The sequence below is a fragment of the Ochotona princeps genome, chromosome 3, assembly GCF_030435755.1.
Source record: "Ochotona princeps isolate mOchPri1 chromosome 3, mOchPri1.hap1, whole genome shotgun sequence".
Taxonomy (NCBI): Eukaryota; Metazoa; Chordata; class Mammalia; order Lagomorpha; family Ochotonidae; genus Ochotona; species Ochotona princeps.
The window spans coordinates 28,960,728-28,979,868 of record NC_080834.1 but is presented as its reverse complement, the minus strand read 5'-3'; the positions used below and the strand labels follow the sequence as shown (position 1 = coordinate 28,979,868).

General features: G+C 51.2%; 1 protein-coding gene across 1 annotated transcript in view; it reads left to right on the top strand.

Moving 5' to 3' along the window:
• Positions 1-19,141, top strand: part of SH3BGR (SH3 domain binding glutamate rich protein) — a 61,235-nt gene that overhangs the window by 5,828 nt on the left and 36,266 nt on the right. Inside the window, exons 2-3 of the mRNA XM_012929507.2 lie at positions 1,240-1,425; positions 16,191-16,271. Coding sequence (XP_012784961.2) covers positions 1,240-1,425; positions 16,191-16,271 — 267 coding nt within the window. The remainder of the gene's footprint in view (positions 1-1,239; positions 1,426-16,190; positions 16,272-19,141) is intronic.

Sequence of the window (19,141 nt, the reverse complement as noted above, 5' to 3'; positions counted from 1 at the left end):
CCCAGAGCACAAGCAGGGAGCTGGATGGAAAGTGGAGCAGCCAGGATACGAACCAGTGACTATATGTATTCTGGAGCTTGATGGTAGGGGATTATTCTGTTGAGCCATAGCGCTGTTCCCCCACTAAAATTATTTTTGTTAGAAGAAGGGAGAGCATGTGCCTGAGAGTGAGCTCTGCCTTCTCCTGGTTCACTCCCCAAATAGTTACCACTGCTGCAACTCAGGTCAGGAGCCAGGAACTCCATCTTGGCCTCTCACAATGGGTGCAGGGACCCAAGTCCCCAGTCGTCATGAGCTGCCTCCTAGGATGCACGTTAGCAGGGAGCCGGAGCGGAGCCGGAGCGGAGCCGGAGCTTGAGTTCAGTCGTTCTGATACGGGAGGCAGTCATCTCAGTGTCTTCACCACTCCATCGAATTTCTTCTCGTTGTTAGTTTTCTGTGTTGGAGGAAATAACTGCCAACTTGGCCCCACCTTCCTTCCCTTCCCCTTCCAATGATCTCTGTGTGGGCCTTTCAATATTCCGTGTTATTTCCAAAGCTACCTTTGGTTCAATGCGGTTCATTAACCTGTTTTTGTAATTTTGAATGAAATGCATTTTAGTATGAGTGTACTTGGTGTTTGGGTTTCAAAATAAATTATTTTTCCTCTTTTAATCAGAACTCTTCCCAATTCTTATTTACTGATTGGCCATGTGATTTTTTGAAGATTACAATCTCTTTTTTAATGGATTAATCTTTCTGATAGAATGGGGAGAGAGTATGAGAGACAGAGAATCTTCCATTGCTGGTTCACTGCCAAATGGTTGCAACAGGCAAGTCTGGGGTAGGTTGGAGTCAAAGCCGAGAACTGCGTCCAGCTCTTCCACATCTGTGGCAGAGCCCCACGTCCTTGGACCAGTTTTTGTTGGCCTCCTGGACACATTAGTAGGAAACTGAATTGGAAGCAGAGTTCCAGAAAGTCTGCTATGGGATGTTGACATTGCAAGCTGTGGCTTACCCTCCCCTGACTCTAGTCTATTCTGGTCCATTGATTATATCATGAATTAAGCAGAATTAAAGTAGTTACTCTGTTGATTGCTTATTATGAAGCGATGTGACTTGATGTCTTCCTTGGCTGAATTCTTCATGAAAGGATTGGTGTCATCCAGAGGCACTGGGCAGAGGGAGCGGTGTGGGTCGTTACGGGGAGAACGCAGTTGGAGAGCAGCGGTGGGGTTACCTTTCTTTGCTCTGCACCAGATCAGGAAGAAGCAGCAGGAGGTGGTGGGCTTCTTGGAAGCGAATAAAATCGACTTTAAAGAACTGGATATCGCTGGAGATGAGGACAACAGGAAGTGGATGAGAGACAATGTGCCTGGAGAGAAGAAACCCCAGAATGGGATCCCGTTACCGCCCCAGATCTTCAATGAAGAGCAGTACTGCGGGGTGAGTTCCAGTCTTACGGAAAACTGTGTGTGTGTGTGTGTACGATTGTTTATTGAAAGCTTTTTGGGTGTCAGATTTATCTATTTGAAAGGCAGAATTACAGAGAAAGAGAGAACATTTCCATCTACTGTTTCACTCACCAAATGTCTCTAACAGCTGGGGCTGGGCCTGGCTGAAGCCAGGAGCTTCTGCTGGGTCCCCCACATGGACGCAGGTCATCCGCTGCTGCTTTCCAATCAGGCCCTTAGCAGGGAGCTGGATCAGCTGTGGAGCAGCTGAGGCTTGAACCCACGCCCACGTGGGCTTCTCCAGCCTGGCAGGCAACAGCTTCACTGGCTGTGGCACAATGCAGAAATTTTTTCAAAAGCAGATTCATTCTGAGAGGGCATTTTGAATTGTTCACAGTTCTTAGGTCCTGCACTGTGTCTTGCACACAGTCCCTTTGAACTGGTTGATTCAGGATTTAGATCAGAAGTTTGTCTGTTTCGGAGAACTGGAGTCAGCGTCAATGTAAAATGTGCATTAGTTAGGGATTCTTTTCACTTTTGCACCTTCAAGCTAAGTTCCACATTAATGAAGATTGATTTGCAGAAATAAAATCCTTTTTTTTTAAATCTATTTTATTGTATTGTTGTTGACAATCTTTACATAGTTAATTACAGTTAAAGGAAAAAGAAGAAAAAAAAAAGGTTCAGGGGGATAGGGAAGTGGGTAATACTATTATGTCCATATTGTTTCCATCTTGTATCTGAGGTAAAGGGGGATATTGAGGGAGAAGCCCCACCCGGTTTCCCGCCCACCCCGAGTCCCGGATGTGGGGCATGCTCTGAGATATGTGCTCGAGTGGTGTTAATAGTTCTCCAGTTATGAATCGCTGCCATTTTCGCTCGATGAGGTCGTCCACTGATTGATATGGTCCATCATAAAGTCTCCGTTTGCCCCATTTTTCGCTGCCAACATATAGCTGAGATGAATGATTGATCTGCTCTGTCTTCTGACTTTTCTTGATTAGAGTTCTGAGTCCAGCAGTTTGATTGGGGAGATCTCCAAAGAAACTTTGAGGTATTCCCAGACTAGTTTCTTGTATGTTCTAGCAAGCACAGGGCCCGGCACACTCCATCACCCCGATCAGCTGGTGGTTTCAATTGCTGTGTTGGTTCTGTTTTCGGTCCCGAGTTGCACTGGAACCAATGGGTGTTGTAGTCCAGTCTGGTTCGGCCCTTACGTCAACCAGTGGGAGCTGCAGCCTAGTTGGGGCGACCCACAATAACCCCCACCAGGCCCGCCCCCTACCCTGGTTTGCCAGTATGTGTAGCAGAAGACCAATCTGTCCCCCATCCCATTTGGCTCTTGTACTTGTCAATGGGTATTAAAGCTTAGTTCTATCTAACCAACTCAACCATCCACCCCTCACTGGTGTTGTTGAGTGCCTCTCTATCTAGCCATCCCAGCCCCCGTCCTAGTTTTCATGCCCTCCCACGGGAATAGTGACCCAAGAAGGGGGAGCCCACTTTTTCCCTCCCAGGTCTCTCTGTCCCGGTTTATGCACTCTTTATGTGGTCCTGTGATTTGACTTGACAGAATTAGTCCCCAGTGCCAGCTTCTGCCAGCTTTTGCGGCTATGCCCATACATCCCTCACCCACTCTAGTTTATGCTTGCACCAGCAGGAATAATCAGCCCAGCCTGGCTTTTCCCTGGTCTAATCCACATGCAGGGCACAGGTGATGTAGCCTTGCTTAGTCTGGTCTGTCTCTATCCCAGCCCACGCTCTCCAGTGGGAGTAGCTGTCCAGCGAGGGGACCAGCCCCTTAATCCCCCTGCTGGTTCTGCCCCTCCCTTCCTGGATCTCACGTGTGCTGGATGGGTGCTGCATTCATATCCAGTACAGGCAACCACGCCCTGGCATTCCATAATGTGTACTGGTTTTGTCGCGACCAAACCTGGCTCATCCCACACTCTGTTCTGGTGATCGGATTTGCCAGTGGGTGACATAAACTGATTCAGCCTGGTCTGCTCCTGACCCATGCTGAATGTGTGCCAGTGGGAAACTTTCCATGGCCTATTCTGGGCTGTTTCCTATCATGCTTCTTGCGCTAACCTGCAGGGACTGTGTCCTGCCACAGGAGTTGCCCAGGCTCTTCCATCAGAACCCCTCCCAATGCCAGATTTTGCGCATGCCAGGGGTTCCTTGAGCCAACCCTACCCAGTTCCTGTCCTAGCAGGAACAGTGGCTTTTCCTGGCTGGCTTTCACCCCATTCTGGTTCTTGTTGTTGGATGTTTCAGCCCGGCCATGGCTCGTCCATACCCACATACAGCTCACGCATGGCTTAAGAGGGGATTGGGACCCAGCCTAGTCAGTCCCACATCTACCCTCTGGTTCTTCATGACACCAGATGGTGTAGGGATCTGAACTGGCCTGGTGCATCCAATCCCAGCCCACACTAGTGCCTCGGGTGACTACAACTGTTTCCTAGATAGAACGCAGCCCCCATTCCAGCACACGCACCCCTTGGTGGGAACCTCAACCCAGTTAAGGTGTCCCCTTACCTCCCCAACTGGGCCTGTTCCTAGCCATAGATCATGCGCCTGCCAGTGGTTGCTCTGACTCAGCTTATCTCAGTCCCTCACTTGTCCTGGCCTCTGCCTTAGTCAGTGTAACTTAGCGTCCTTGACTCAACTAGCTACCTAAGCAGCGATTCAGACAACCAGTACCCCAGAGCTCCCTGGCTGGGCGGCCAGCAGGCAGAGCCTGGTACCACATGGTGCACTGGCTGCCCTGGGGGAGGCCGAGGACTCGTTCACTGCCTTGTGGCAGTGTCTTTGGCGTGAGCCCCCAGCATTGGGTCTGACCCGGCAGGGGCACCCCCCACAGCCGCCACACTGTGCGGAGCGGCACTTGCCCCCGAATCCCAAGGCCCGAACCTAAAATCCTTTCTTTTTAAGTTTGAAGATTTATTTATTATTTGAAAGTTAGAATTATAGTGAAAGGGAGAGGCAGCGAGATCATCCATCCACTGATTTACTCTCCATGTGGCCAAAACAGCCAGGGCTTGGTTAGACCACAGCCAGGAGTCGGTAGCTCCATTTGGTCTCCCAAGTTGGTGGCAGGGGCCCAAGCGTTTGGTCCATCTCTGCTTGCTTTCACACGCGCATTAACAGGGAGCTGGATTGGAAGTGGAGACCCTGGGGGATGAACCAGCTACCCATATGGGATGGCAGCATTGCAGGCGGTGTAACCTGATATGCCACAAGACCAGCCCCAGAAGTCGTACTTGATACAAAATGAATTTACACAAACACAGCTGTCTGGATTCTGTAATTTTAACACTGATTTCTTTTTATGCATTTAATAGGACATTTTGACACACAGTCACTTTTTCCTGACAGTTCACAGAGTGTATATAGCAGGTCAAATAGCTGAAAAGAAGCATTTTAAAAAAAATTCAAGGCCCCCCAAATGCTGATCTGAATGTGGCGTATCAATGACTGGAGTGAGAATAAGGGAGCTGCTTGGGGGCTGGGTGACAGGACTGGGCCCTGGTGTTCCACTGCCCGGAGGGGTGACTGCGGTTCACAGCTCCCTAGTAGATATCTTGCGAACAAACAGGACAGGTGTGAAGTCACGGTCAAGAGGTGTGTAAGGACCCCGATGGCATCGGCACGCGCTGTGTGTTGGACCCAGCAGTAACCTGTTAGTGACAACATCTAAATGCTGTTCGTGGAGATGGCAATGCTAACTCACCTGATTTGATCATTGTCTATCTTACGTGTGCACTGAATGATCACACTGCTCCCCCAAAATATTGCAGTTCAGATACCACAGACCCCAAGGGGTGTCAGAGTAGGGTCGTTGTTTTTCCCCACCGCCGCCCCAGGGACTGTGTCAGCTGTCCGGGGATTTCTCTGGTGAGCAAGACTAGAAAACTCGGGGTGGGAAGAAGGGCTGGCTTGGTGTGCAGCCCTGCTGGGAGTTAAACCAGGTGGTGGTGTCTTAACTCACTTCTTCCTCTTGCAACACAGCCCCTCCAGTTCTTGGAGAAAGTTATCCTGCCTTTTCTTCCAAAGCGCCTGTCATCCAGATCTGGTCTGAGAGTCAAATCCCGCCCTGTTTTCAGTCAGTTGAGTCGCCCTGGATCACAGCTGCACTAATGCATTTACCCTCTGCCTGTGGCTGGCTTTGCAGCGGAGCCTGGGAGACCCAGAGAATCCAAAATGCTTGCTGTCTGCTTGTCCAGGGTTCTGGACCTTGGAGTGGAAGCAGGTGTGGACTGTCGCTGGGGGTTTGTGTTAGTTCCCCTGGGGCTGCTGAAAATGCAAGAGAAATGTCTCCCTGGGGTTCTGGCTGCCGCACGCTGCTGTGGGCCCAGGGCTGACTGAGCAGGCTCCACGCCTCCCCTGGGCTCTGGGGTTCTCTAGCAGCCGGTGGCTGCAGCCCCTGCCTGTGTCTTTGCATGGTGGCCTGTGTGGGTTCGTGAGGCCTGATGCCAAACACAGCAGCTAGGAGCTCATTCGGGTCCATTATGATCTGACCTTATAGCTAATGGCATCTGTTGAGATCCTGTTTCCAAGTCAGGTCGCTTCCTGAGGCCCTGAGTGGACATAGATGCGAGGAGGATGTTCATGTGTGAACTCGTGGGGCTCTGTTAGCCTTTCTCAGAGGTGTGGCTAGAAGCTCTGTGGCTGTGGGAATGTCTGCAGACCATCTTAATGTGGGCAGCCGTTATATAGGAACGCATCTGGCCCTCTTGCCCTCTCCTGGGGCTCCCAGAAGGCACACTGGGTTTTCTCTGGAAGCAGGAAGTCCTCTCTCTCCCGTTCCCAACATTCCTGCCACCTCCCTCTACCGAACTCCTGTTTCTGAGGGCTAAAGCTCTTGCTGGGTAGGGGACAGTATAATGGGGACGGAGGGTCGGGCTGATGGTGGCGGTAGTTATTCTTTCTTTCAACTGAAATGTAGCATGTATATTGAGAAATGAAAGTGGCTGCATAGTGACCCTCCTGCCCCTGCCCTCTAGCCACCTTCCCCTGAGCCAGGTAAGCTCCGTGGGCCTGCGATTGGGACGTGCCTGTTCTTAGATTAATGCACATCGCTGTGTCTTGAAATGCAGAAACTTGGAATGAAGGGCCTCATGTCTTCATCTTACACCTGTCCCCAGTAATCCCATAACGAATTCTGCTTCCAGGTGGCCCATGTAGCAGTGTCCTGTTCGGTTTCCCCAAAGTCCTCGGTCTGTGTTTGTAGTTCTCTATCACTCTAGAACAAGTGTGTGCGCCCTATATCCCCTTTGCTCTGTTCCCCTAGTACTGCATCCCAGCTGTCACTGCTTGGTGACACCTGCTTTTAATTGCGTTGGCTAGAAAACTTTCCATTGTACGTGACAGCGGGTTTTGGCATGGCTGTGCAGTGGAGAGCTGGGCTGTGTTCGGCCTTTGCCGTCCACACAGGGCTGCAGGCTTCCTCACTGTTCACACCTTGGCGTCTGCTAGGCGTGTGCAAGTGTGTGTCCACACAAGCAAACACCACATAACATGAGAGTACTTTAGAACAGTTTGTGGAAAATGGAATTCAAAGAAAGATGGGTTGGTTTTGGCGTGAGAGAGTTTGGAAGTTTAGACATAGTTTTTTTTTTCATAATGTGTGTTCTCATGAACTTTTTTGTTAGTTCATCTGTAAGAACTTCAAGTTTTTCTTTTTTTAAAATCAAAATAAACTTGTTGGTTCCCTTCTCTGTGAGCCTTTTGAGAAATCTCTGTGTAGGTGTGTATTCCTAGATGTGCTGCGGCACACCGCGTATGCTTCTCATTTTCACAGCGGTTGGCAGGTGCCCCTGTGTCGGGCTGCGCCATCCGAATGCCGGTGATTTCTGGACTGGGTGATGTCAGGGGCCAGAGCTTAGTCCCAGTCTCAGGAGTCCTTACAGCTGCTTCCCAGGGTGCGCGTTCACTGGAAGCTAGAACTGGGGGTGGAGCCAGACCTCAAACAGAGAGACAGAGAATCTCTTTGTTAACTGGTTTATTACTCCTCAAACGTGCTCCCAACACGCGTGCAATGGACACACACCCTGCTGGGCTAAAAGTGGAAGGTGGGAACTCAAGCCACGTCTCCAACATGGGTAGTGAGAACCCAGGTACTTGGAGCAGCCGGCACTTGAACTGGAGCTCAGATGGGATGCTCAAACCAGGAGCCAGGAGCCTCTTCTGGATCTCGCACGTGGGTGCAGGGTCGAAGGCTTTGTGCCATCCTCGACTGCTTTTCCAGGCCACAGGCAGGGAGCTGGATTGGAAGTGGGACCGTGGAGATTAGAACCGGCGCCCACATGGGATCCCTGTATGCGCAAGGCAAGGACCCTAGCCACTAGGCTACTGTGCCAGGCCCAAAAGGCAGATTTTTACAGAGACAGAAGAGATAGAGTTCTTCCACATGCTGATTCACTGCCCAAATAACTGCAACAGCCAGAGCTGAGCTGATCTGAAGCTGAGACTCAGAGCTTCTTCCAGGTCTCCCTCGTGGACATGCAGGCTCAAGGACTTGAGTTATTCTCTGCGGCTTTCCCAGGCCATAGACAAGGAGCTGGATCAGCAGTAGAGCAACTGGGGCATGGACTAGTACATATATAGGATGACAGCACTGCAGGGTGGAAGATTGGCACACTGTGCCACCCACTGGCCCCTGAAAAAAAATTTTTTTTTAAAGATTTATTCATTTTATTACAGCCAGATATACACAGAGGAGGAGAGACAGAGAGGAAGATCTTCCGTCCAATGATTCACTCCCCAAGTGAGCCGCAACAGGCCGGTGCGCACCGATCCGAAGCCGGGAACCTGGAACCTCCTCCGGGTCTCCCACGCGGGTGCAGGGTCCCAATGCATTGGGCCGTCCTCAACTGCTTTCCCAGGCCACAAGCAGGGAGCTGGATGGGAAGTGGAGCTGCTGGGATTAGAACCGGCGCCCATATGGGATCCTGGGGCGTTCAAGGTGAGGACTCTAGCTGCTAGGCCACGCCGCCGGGCCCCCTGAAAAAATTTTTAAAATGGCATAAATCTGAATGATTGCCATTGTATCTGTCCGCATGATTACAGCACAATTACATACAACTGTTACTGTTTCTGAGAACCCGGTGGCAGAGCAGGTGGTGGGGAACCTCGGGGCCAGGCAGTGGGTTTTGTTGCCCAAGAATACTGAAGGGATCAGTGTCAGGTGTCAGGGACAGTCCGGAGGGTCATCTTGTCCCTTGCCAGTTTGTACTTGTGCTGTCTGGGCAGAACAGATGAAGATATATTCCCGGCCAGCATGGCACACAGCTGTTAGAGAAAGGAGACACCAGCAGGGGAGCCGGGCACTGTTGAGGCCAGGTTGCCCCTCCTGGCAGCGAAGTGCTGCTGGAAGGAGTCGTGGAGCTGCTGCTGACAAGCGGGAATCTGCACGTCTTAGTCCAGTTCTAGGGCGTGGGGGCCTGGGCAGCCTGGACCAACCGCCACCAAAGGAGCCCTTGCATTCAGCAGAGAGGCCAGCACCTCCGGCTACTCAGAGCTCGAAGGAGGGATGGGCTGCTACTCCAAGTAGGGTGGAGAGAGGTCTTCTCAGCCTGGTACTGAGCACACCGTTCTGTGCTCTTGGATATGGACGCAGCGTGTCTGATGAGAGTAGGTAGCTGGAGGAGGAGCAGTACAATCCACAGCTATGGCTCTGCATTCGCCATCTAGGAGGAGGTGACGTGGCTACATATTTATTGTTTTATTTGAAAGGCAGAGTGGTAGTAAGAGGGAGAGAGTAAGAAAGGAAGGATGGAGTAAGAAAAGGAGGATAAAGAGAGAGAGAAAAGAGAGAGAATCTTCCATCCATTGGTTCACTCCCCAAATGCCAGCAACAGTCAGGGCTGAGTGAAGCTGGAGAAGCTAGGAGTCTGGACCATGATCTGAGTCCCCTTGTGGGTGGAGCATCCTGAACACCTGGACCATCTTCTTGTGCCTTCCCAGATGGGAGCTGGACCAGAAGCAGAGTAGCTAGGACTCAGACTGGTGCTCCTGTGTAGAAACCCAGTGTGGTTTTAGTGCATTACGTTTTTCTGTATTGCTGGATTAGGCCTGTTCATGTTTTATTTAGGATTGTTATTTAGGATCCATGTGCATGAGACAGAGAAAGGCTGTTTCTAATTCTGGCATCCATGGTGGGTAGGCTGACATTGTGAAATCAGGTGTGGCCAATCTCCTTTTTCTTCTGTCTGTCGTCTCTTTATCGCTTCTGAGAGCCAACCCCAACCACTGTCACCTGCTTGTGATGTGGCAAAGGCCTTTGCAGTGAGTGCAATGCCAAGCTTTGCCAGTGGAGGGAGCTGGAGAGACGTGGTATAAGGAAGGGTCATGGTTCCCCCTTCCTCCTAGCAGGTGGCGACAGCAGTGGGGTGTGCGTGTGTGCCTGTGTGAGATCCTATAGTGCTCCACCCCCATCACACGCACAGAGCAGGCAGTGCCACAGCCAGTTTGCAGCCCTAGCTCCAAACCCTGCTGCCAGTCTAACATTGACATGCCCTCAGCCCTCCTCCTGGGGACTCCTCCAGCGCTCCCAAAGCCCTTTCTCTTGCTGTAGATAGCTGCCCAGCCTCGGATACTTGCCCGGCATGCCAGGACCAGCCAAAGGAATTGTCCCTCATCCCATGGGGCTGTGTACCCTGTGCGCTGTGGGTTCAGTGCCTTCCCTCTTCAGATACCCTGTCTCAGCGCTGGAGAACCCTGCACTTCCCTTTCGATTCCTTTCTTGCTAGTGTTGATAGTTATGCGTCAGACCTTACTTGTTGGAGTTGCTGTGTGAATTCTGTCTCCTCATGCTGCCCCACCTTGACAGAGCTTGTGTGAGGTGGGAGTGCTCTCTTGCTAGAAGGCATGCTGCAGCCAACCTGTGAAGCTCATTGAACTTGGGTTCTCTGTGGGAAAAATTCCAGTGGAATTTCCTTCGTTAAGGATTATTTAGGCATTCTTTTTCTCTGAAATTGGTTTCTGTAACTTCTTATCCCATAAATTTTAGTATCTACTTCATCTATGCTTTTAAGTAAAGAACTTGCTTTTATGTGAAAGACAGAGTAATAGAACAATTGATTGAACTTCCATCTGCCGACTCTCTCCCCGACGGCTGCTGTAGCCAGGGCTGGGCCAGGTCAAAGCCAGGAGCCAGGGAGTCCATATGGCTCTCCCACACGGGTGGTAGGAACTCAGATACCTGGGCCATCATCCGCTGCACTTCCAGGTGTATTACCGAAAGCTGGATTGGACTGTAACTGGCACTCTGACATGGAATGTAGCTTCCCCAAGTGGTGGCTTAATTTGCTGTGCCATAATACACCTACCCCTGCTTTTTAGTGTTTTTTTATTTTTTACTATGTTATTTTCATTGGACAGGTAGCTTTACAGAGAAAAAGAGAGACCAAAAAAGATCTTTCATTTGCTGGCTCATTCCCTAAATGGCCACAAAGACTAGAGTTCAGCCGGTCCAAAGCCAGGAGCCAGGAGCCAGGAGCTTCTTCTGGGTCTCCCATGCAGGTGCAGGGTCCCAAGCCTTTGGTCATCTTTACTGCTCTCTGAGGCCACAAGCAGGGAGCTGGATGAGATATAGAGCAGCTGGGACACGAACAGGCATCCATATGGGATCCTGGTGCATGCAAGGTGAGGATTTTGGCTGCTGAATCATTGCACTGGGTCCTCACTTTAAATTTTTTTAAAAGTGAGTTTATGTTTATTTGAAAGACAAAGAGAAGGAGAGAGAATGTATGTGAGAGAGAGACGGGCAGGTGTACACACACTCACACACGGACAGTGCTGGCTCACTGCCCAAAGGCCTGCAGCAGCTGAAGCTGGGCCATTCTGACCTCACGAGCCAGGAACTGACTCCAGGTCTCCCAGGTGGGTGGCCGGGACCCAACCATTTGAGCCATCATCAAATTGGTGCCTGTATCAGCAGGAAGCTGGGATTGAGAATGGAGCCAGGCCTTGAGTGCCGGCACTCTGCTATGTGGCATGTGGGTGCTCCAGCTCATGTCATGATTGCTGTGCCAAATGCTCATTTAGAAGTCTCTCACGCTAAACTGGATGCTGTTGGTTGCTTTAAATTAAAACAATAAAAAGAGGGCATCATGGTTACTTCACACCAACAGCACGGCAATGAGGATTTAGGAATGTTGCTTCTTGGAGAATTTATGGAATACTCGAACAAGTACCGAGCCCAGTAGATGCTGTGCACCATTCCCGTAACAAGATGTCTGACAGCAGGCATTGGAAAAGAACTGAGGTTTATTGAGTGTGCAGTTCTGCACCATGGTGCTGGCCTCCATTGGGCCCTGAGCGAGGGCTGTGTGGTGGTGGGATCTGGGCCCTGAGTGAGGGCTGTGTGGTCATGGGATCACATTGTAGGGGAGATTGCAGGCGGAGAGAAGAGGAAGGGGTTCGGGGGCCAGGCCCTTCTGTGAAAGCCAGCTCTTGTGAGCACTGACTGGCTCTATGAGACACGCATTGCTCTCCTCTCAGTGGCTTTGTACCTGGCCCCATCTCTCCAGGTCTCACTGCCTCCCACATTTCTCCCCTGGGGATGAGGCTCCAGGGGGATGAGGCTCCAGCTGGATGAGCCCAGGGGGACAGCGGGTCTCTGAACCACAGCAGTGGGCTTCTGGGAAGGCAAAGTACCTGGTAGCCATTTGTTCAAACCAGTACAAGCCAAGGCTTTGTTGCCCAGGCCGTGTACCTATCCTGTCCCCTCTCCCCACAGACATTTGTCTCCCATGGCTGTCCTGCGTTGGTGGCCATCGCTGGACCCACAGCTGTTCTGTCTTCTCTGCGTGGCAAGCGGGTCTCCCCGTGTCCTTCCACTGTGCTTTGAGACCCGAGACCTTGGCCACTGTCCTGGGCACGAGTCACCCATACAAGCCTTTGGCATCTGTGCTACAGATGTGGTGTGTGTGACAGTCCTGGGACTCTCTGTATGCTGTTTTGACTCTGGGTTGCCCATCAGGGGCTTCCCACAAAGCTCCCAAGCTCAGAGCTTCTCTGTGCGTAGATGAAAGCTTTGGTGCCCGTCTCACCCGCCCAAGGCCCATCTGCTGTGTGAGGCCTCCCGTGGGCCTTCGTGGGACAGTGTCCTGCTGTATGTTGGCCGGATCATCCGCTCCCAAACGTGACCACAGAGCTCAGGGTGCTGTTCCACACACTGTTCGTTAATCTTTCACTTTGCTCATTCCATCGACGAACCCCAAGGCTCCAGGGGCCTGGGGCTCGCAGGTCTTGGGGTCCTGGGGTCTCCGTGACCTTTGCTCCCTGGACGTGGTCATTTATCTGAGCTTTCCTGCCCTCCTGCTCTTCCGCAGTTGCTCCCTTCATTCTGGCGTCGCTGACCCTGTCCCTGGTGTGCGTGCTGTGAAGTCAGGATGGTCACCCTGGCCCCCAGGTCCTCTCCATCAGCATCCTGTGCATCTGCAGTTTGGTGGCATATCTTTTGAGGCAACAGACTTCCTTTTGGGATAGACTGTTGTTTTCCTCACATTTATGAGGGCAGTTTTTCCAGAAATCTGGAGTACCAGATCTGACCTGGGGATGTTGTTAAGTTTGCATCCTCTTCCTGGGAACCTCTGCCGTGTGTGTGTGTGTGTGTGTGTGTGAGATCCGGGTCCTTTGGCAGGGTATCACAGTGGTGTAAATCTCCTTCCCAGGTTGGCAGAACTCAGCCGCTCATGCTTCCAGAGAAACTTCCTAAAGCAGGTGCCCCAGACCCTGACTCTCCCATCCTCCTCTCTCTTCCACCACGCTAGCTCTACTGCACCAGCTCCTCCCAGGCGGTGTTCTCAGAGTGGAGTGGCAGAATTTTGTGATCATTGTTACTGTTGCATGAAAACTGATGAGAACATCCATGAACATGTGGACTGTCATCCTAGTGCCTGCTGGGATCACAGCAACCCTGACTTGAGGCTCATCAGACCTCACAGGGCCTCTCAGGGCTCATTCGTGGGCTGGGAAGACAGCCTTGGGTTGTGGGGGCACAGTAGTTTCCCTTTTTGGAGTTGGGAGGAGGGAGAGGACTGGGAAGTTGTGCGCATTCTTAACTTCCTCCTACATGAGCTTTTGTCTTTTTTTTTTTCTTTTCTCCTGAAACTCCATCTTGTATACTTTTCTTTTTTTTTTTAATTATTATTTTTTATTCATTAATTACATTGTATTACATGACACAATTTCATAGGTACTGGGATTTTCCCCCCTTCACCCCAAACCCTTCCCCCATGGTGAATTCCTTCACCATGATGCATAACCACAGCTCAGGTTCCGTTGGGATTCCCTAATTACAGGCTCACACCATACAGAGTCCAGCATCCCACTGTCCAGTCAAGATCAACGGCCTCTTAGGGAGGCCCTCTCAGGTTTGAAGGCAGATTTATTTATTTTTATTACAAAGTCAGATATACAGAGAGGAGGAGAGACAGAGAGGAAGATCTTCCATCCGATGATTCACTCCCCAAGTAAGCCGCAATGGGCTGGTGCACGCCATTCCGAAGCCGGGAACCAGGAACCTCTTCCACGTCTCCCACGTGGGTGCAGTGTCCCAATGCATTGGGCCGTCCTTGACTGCTTTCCCAGGCCACAAGCAGGGAGCTGGATGGGAAGTGGAGCTGCCGGGATTAGAACCGGCGCCCATATGGGATCCCTGTGCGTTCAGGGCGAGGACTTTAGCTGCTAGGCCACGCCGCTGGGCCCTAGCTTTTGTCATTTTTAAAAACAGTTTTTTGGGGGCCTGTATTGCAGCAGAGCGAGTTGGGTTACCATCTGCAGTGCAGGCATCCCATTTAGGTGCCAGTTTGTGTCCTGGCTGCTCTGCTTCTGATCTAGCTCCCGCTAGTGTGCCTGGGAGAGCAGCAGGAGATGGCCCAAGTGCTTGGGCCCCTGCATCCGTGTGGCAAGCTCAGATGAAGTTCTTGGCTTTGGCCTGGCACAGTCCTGGCCACTGCAGCCATGTGGAGCATGAACGAGTAGATGGAAGATCTCTCTCTGTAACACTGCCTTTCTAGTAAATAAAATCTTTAAAAGAAGGTATTTGTTTGAGAGGCAGACAAATAGAGGACCATCAAGTGATCTCTCAGCTGTTGGTTCACTCCCTAAATGCCTGGGGTATCCACAGTAGAGTGGGGCCAAGCCAGCAGGCAGGAGCTCACACCAGGCTCCCATGTGGGCAGTTGGAAACTAACCGCGTGAGCTCTCACTGCTGCTCCTTAGTGTCTATGATCGCAGGAAGCAGGAGCCAGGAGCCAGAGCTGGGAATGAAATCCAAGCGGTACAATGTGGGGCTGCATGTCTTAACTGATGATTTCACTGCTGAGTCAACCGTGTGTTTTAACAAGACCAAGTAAATGTGTGCTCTGGGAATCAAAGAGAAGTTATTTTTAAAAATCTTTTTTAAAAATTTGTTTTTATTACAAAGTCAGATGTACAAAGAGGAGGAGAGAGAGAAAGATCTTCCGTCCGATGATTCATTCCCCCAAGTGACCACAACGGCTGGTGCTGCGCCATTCCGAAGCCGGGAACCTGGAACCTCTTCTAGGTCTCCCACACGGGTGCAGGGTCCTAAAGCTTTGGGTCATCCTGCACTGCTTTCCTAGGCCACAGGCAGGGAGCTGGATGGGAAGTGGAGTTGCCGGGATTAGAACTGGCGCCCATATGGGATCCCGGTGTGTTGAAGGTGAGGACTTTAGCTGCTAGACCACGCCGCTGGGCCTGAGAAGTTATTTTTAAAAAAGATTTATTTGTTTATCTAAATGGGTGACAGAGTGACAGAAAAAGAGGGAAATACAGACAGGAGAACTTCCGTCTGCTGCTTCACTTCTCAAGTGGTTGCCATGGCAAGCAGCCATGCCAGGTTGGAGCCCCGAGCCTGCAACTCACCCCGTTCTCCCACATGGGTACAGGGCCCCAAGCACCTGGCCATCACCTGCTGGCCTCCCAGACCCATTAGTAGGTAGTTGGGTTAGAAGCCAAGAAGCCGGGACTTGAATCTGCACTTGGGTGAGGGATGCTGGTATCTTAACCCACTGTATCAGAGACTGGTTGCTGGGTGGGCCTTTTTGGAATGCACTTACAATTGCGTTGTGGCCCCAAGGACAAAGACTGGCAGTAACTGAGTCATCAGGATGATGGGCTTTTATGTCTTAATTAGGAACAGGTGGGCCCTTTGGAGCTGTTGACTGGTGAGGACTGGACTCCCTGTTGGCCTCAGCTGGGAGCGGGCACCAGTGTGGGCCAGGCCTCCTGACACTCTGCAGGCTTTCTTCTCAGTTTCCCCCTCTTCACCCTCCATGTCCCACATGGGCTTGTGGCCAGACACAGGTACAAGTCCTCAGCAGCTACCGTAGCAAGAGTACGGAGGCCCCATAGTCTCCAACTTGGCATCTAGCCCACATCTGTAGGAGCCGTATCGTACGTAAGCCAACTCCAGATGTGAAACTTCAGGAGACACCAGTTGATGGGCATGCTGGGTCTTTCCAGCAATTCCTGAGCAGACAGCAGGGGTGTGTGTGTGTGTATAGTCTCACTGTTATATAAGCACAATGAAAGTATGTAAAACTAAATGTGATGTTCACAGACTTCTGAACTTGTGAGATGGATTCCATTTGACAAAGCGTCCCGGGATAACCTTTTGTGCTAGCGCCTAAGTTGATGACTAATTAAATAAGATGAACTTGGGTGGCTCTATGGGCTCAGTGTGCCGTGGTTGTAAATGTTCTTTTTCTCTGCTTCAAGGATTTTGATTCTTTCTTCTCTGCGAAAGAAGAGAATATTATCTACTCCTTCCTGGGCTTGGCTCCGCCTCCAGGCTCAAAGGTAAGCTGGCACATCTCACCGTGGCTCTGCACAGGTGATCATAAACGAAGATGCATGTAGGATGCAGGATTGCTTAGTAGAGGCCAGTTAGCAATGTGCAGGTGTGTGGCCTAGTGGTTCAGACACCACTGCAGTCACCCGCATCCCACATTGGAGGGCCTCGCTTGGAGTCCTGGCTACCTGCCAGCCCCTGCTCTCTATAAATGCATATTCCAGGAGGCTCAAGTAATTGGGTTCCTGCCATCTGCATGGGAGACCGGCATGGAGACCCACACGGAGTTCTGGGGTGCTGGTTCACTTGGGCCCACTATGGCCTTGGCAGGAACTTGGGGAGTGAACCAGTGACTGCAAGTTCTGACTCTTAAAAAAAAACCCCAAAACACAAAGGATACATGTGATTTTTAAAAATGTATGAAATGCTGCACATTGCATCTTCCCCGTATGAGGCCAACACGAATGGCCCCGATTTGGGTATGGAAGCTGCTGAAGCGAGTGCAAGGACTTTTTTTTTTATTATTCTGAGAAAATTCTTATGTTTAGAGATAATGCCTTTTTTTTTAAACAAAAATATCCCCAAGCTAGTTTTCTTAAAATATAATTTTGCTGTGTTTTCACTTTGTTTTGGTAAGTTTTATAATACATAAGAGATAGCACTGCCTTCAACAATCTTAAATGCACTAATTAAAGTTATAAACATATAAGCTGCAGGTTTGTGTCTATGAGATTGGTATGAATGAACTTGTCTTACGGTTTGTGTTAATTCTTTTCGTGTGTAATGGTATATACCCTTATGTTAATTAACTTATTGAAAAGGAGTTGAACTTGGCTGTTGAGTCTGACGACAAAGGAGAACGCATGTCAACTCGAGCACAGGACGGACAGCGTTCTCTGTCGGCCGACTGCTGGTACTGGACGGGGACAGTGCGCACAGAGCCGGTGCTAAACATGAACTTGGACATGGATCAGCAGCGGCTCACATGCATGTCACAGACTCAGACAAGGCCAGATGCACATTGTTTAATTCATTCATTGTTGAAAAAGTTTCATTTACTTATTTGAAAGTTATAGAGAAAGAGATGGAGACAGATCTTCCATTCACTGATTCCCCACTGAAATGGTTGTAATGAGTAGGGCAGGGCCAGGCTGAAGCCAGGAGCTTCAACCCGGTTTCCCACCTGATTGCAGGGGGCCCAGGAAGTGCGCATGCCATCTTTGCTGCTTTCCCAGGGGCGTTAATACAGGTTGGATGAGCAGTGGAGCAGCCTGAACTTGAAGTGGCACCCATGAGGGATGCTGGCATCACAGGCGAGAACTTAACTCACTGTGCCACAATGCCAGCCTCTGCTGTATTTGTTGTTTAATAATTTGATTGCCCCCAGCTTCATTTCAAGAGAGATTTATGGGGGAAACAACTTGAATTCTACACCTTGCAGAGACTGTTGGTTGGGGATTGCGGAGATGCTGTCTGTCACAGGCCAGCACTTTGAGCCATTTAAGATTTCTTGGGCTAATTCCTTCCCCAGTATGTAGTGTTTGCATTTGGCTAATGAGAGAAAAGCCTTACCTTTTATTGAAAATTACTTTTTTGGCATGGTCGACTTACTTGTAACGTGATGCACAATCTTATGAACAGTTACGAAAAAGGCAATTACATGTGATTTAATACCTAATATTTGGCATAGGATTTTGTTACTGGAGTCACATTAGGTTAGGTGTCATATTTGAGAGCTGGTGCTTTAGTGTGAAGGCACATGTCCTGTTAGGGACCCTCGGCCACCTGCCTGGCCAGAGATGAAGGAGAAGTGGACGGGAAAGGATGGGGCAGAGGGAAGAGCAAACAGGAGGCGAGCAAGGCAGGAGGGAGCTGGGCAGATTCTTAGCACTCTCATGAAGGCCAGGAGTGGAGGCACAGCTGGAGAGCCTACATGGAGGGTGGGTTGCTAAGACACGCCCAGAGGCTACGAGTAGGGAAAATGGACCCTGTAGTGCTGAAGCGGGGCCCGTGTGACCAGGGATATTAAGCTCCAGTGAGACACGTGAGTGAGGCGGTGGGGTAGCACACTATGGCAGGTTAATGTGCACATGCGGAAGCCACAACATGGGATCGAGGCTGTGGAAGCAGAGGGAGCTGAGGAAGGAGCCAGGCTAGGTGTGGGGAGCAAGCTGCACGTTTGCAGCTGGGTGGAGGAGGATGCAGCGTGTGTGGGACCAGGGGTGTATGGCGTCATTTCCTACCCAACAAAGCGAGGTTGGTCATGTTGAGTAGTGCTGAAGGAGACCATGGCTTTGGACAGCGTGGAAGGCCTGGTTGTGCTCCGGGTGCCGTGTCCCTTCTGGTTGTGCTCCGGGTGCCCTGTCCCTTCCCGTGCACCGGGTGCCCTGTCCCTTCCCGTGCTCCGGGTGCCCTGTCCCTTCTCGTGCTCCGGGTGCCCTGTCCCTTCTCGTGCTCCGGGTGCCCTGTCCCTTCCCGTGCTCCGGGTGCCCTGTCCCTCCCGTGCTCCGGGTGCCCTGTCCCTTCTGCTTGTGCTCTGGGTGCCCTGTCCTTCCCGTGCTCCGGGTGCCCTGTCCCTTCTCGTGCTCCGGGTGCCCTGTCCTTCCCGTGCTCCGGGTGCCCTGTCCCTTCTCGTGCTCCGGGTGCCCTGTCCCTTCCCATGCTCCGGGTGCCCTGTCCCTTCTCGTGCTCCGGGTGCCCTGTCCTTCCCGTGCTCCGGGTGCCCTGTCCCTTCTCGTGCTCCGGGTGCCCTGTCCCTTCCCATGCTCCGGGTGCCCTGTCCTTCCCGTGCTCCGGGTGCCCTGTCCCTTTCCTGGCATGGGGAGCCCATGCTCTCTTCCCTCCTCTCTCCTCCCGCTTTCCAGACGGTTCTCCCATC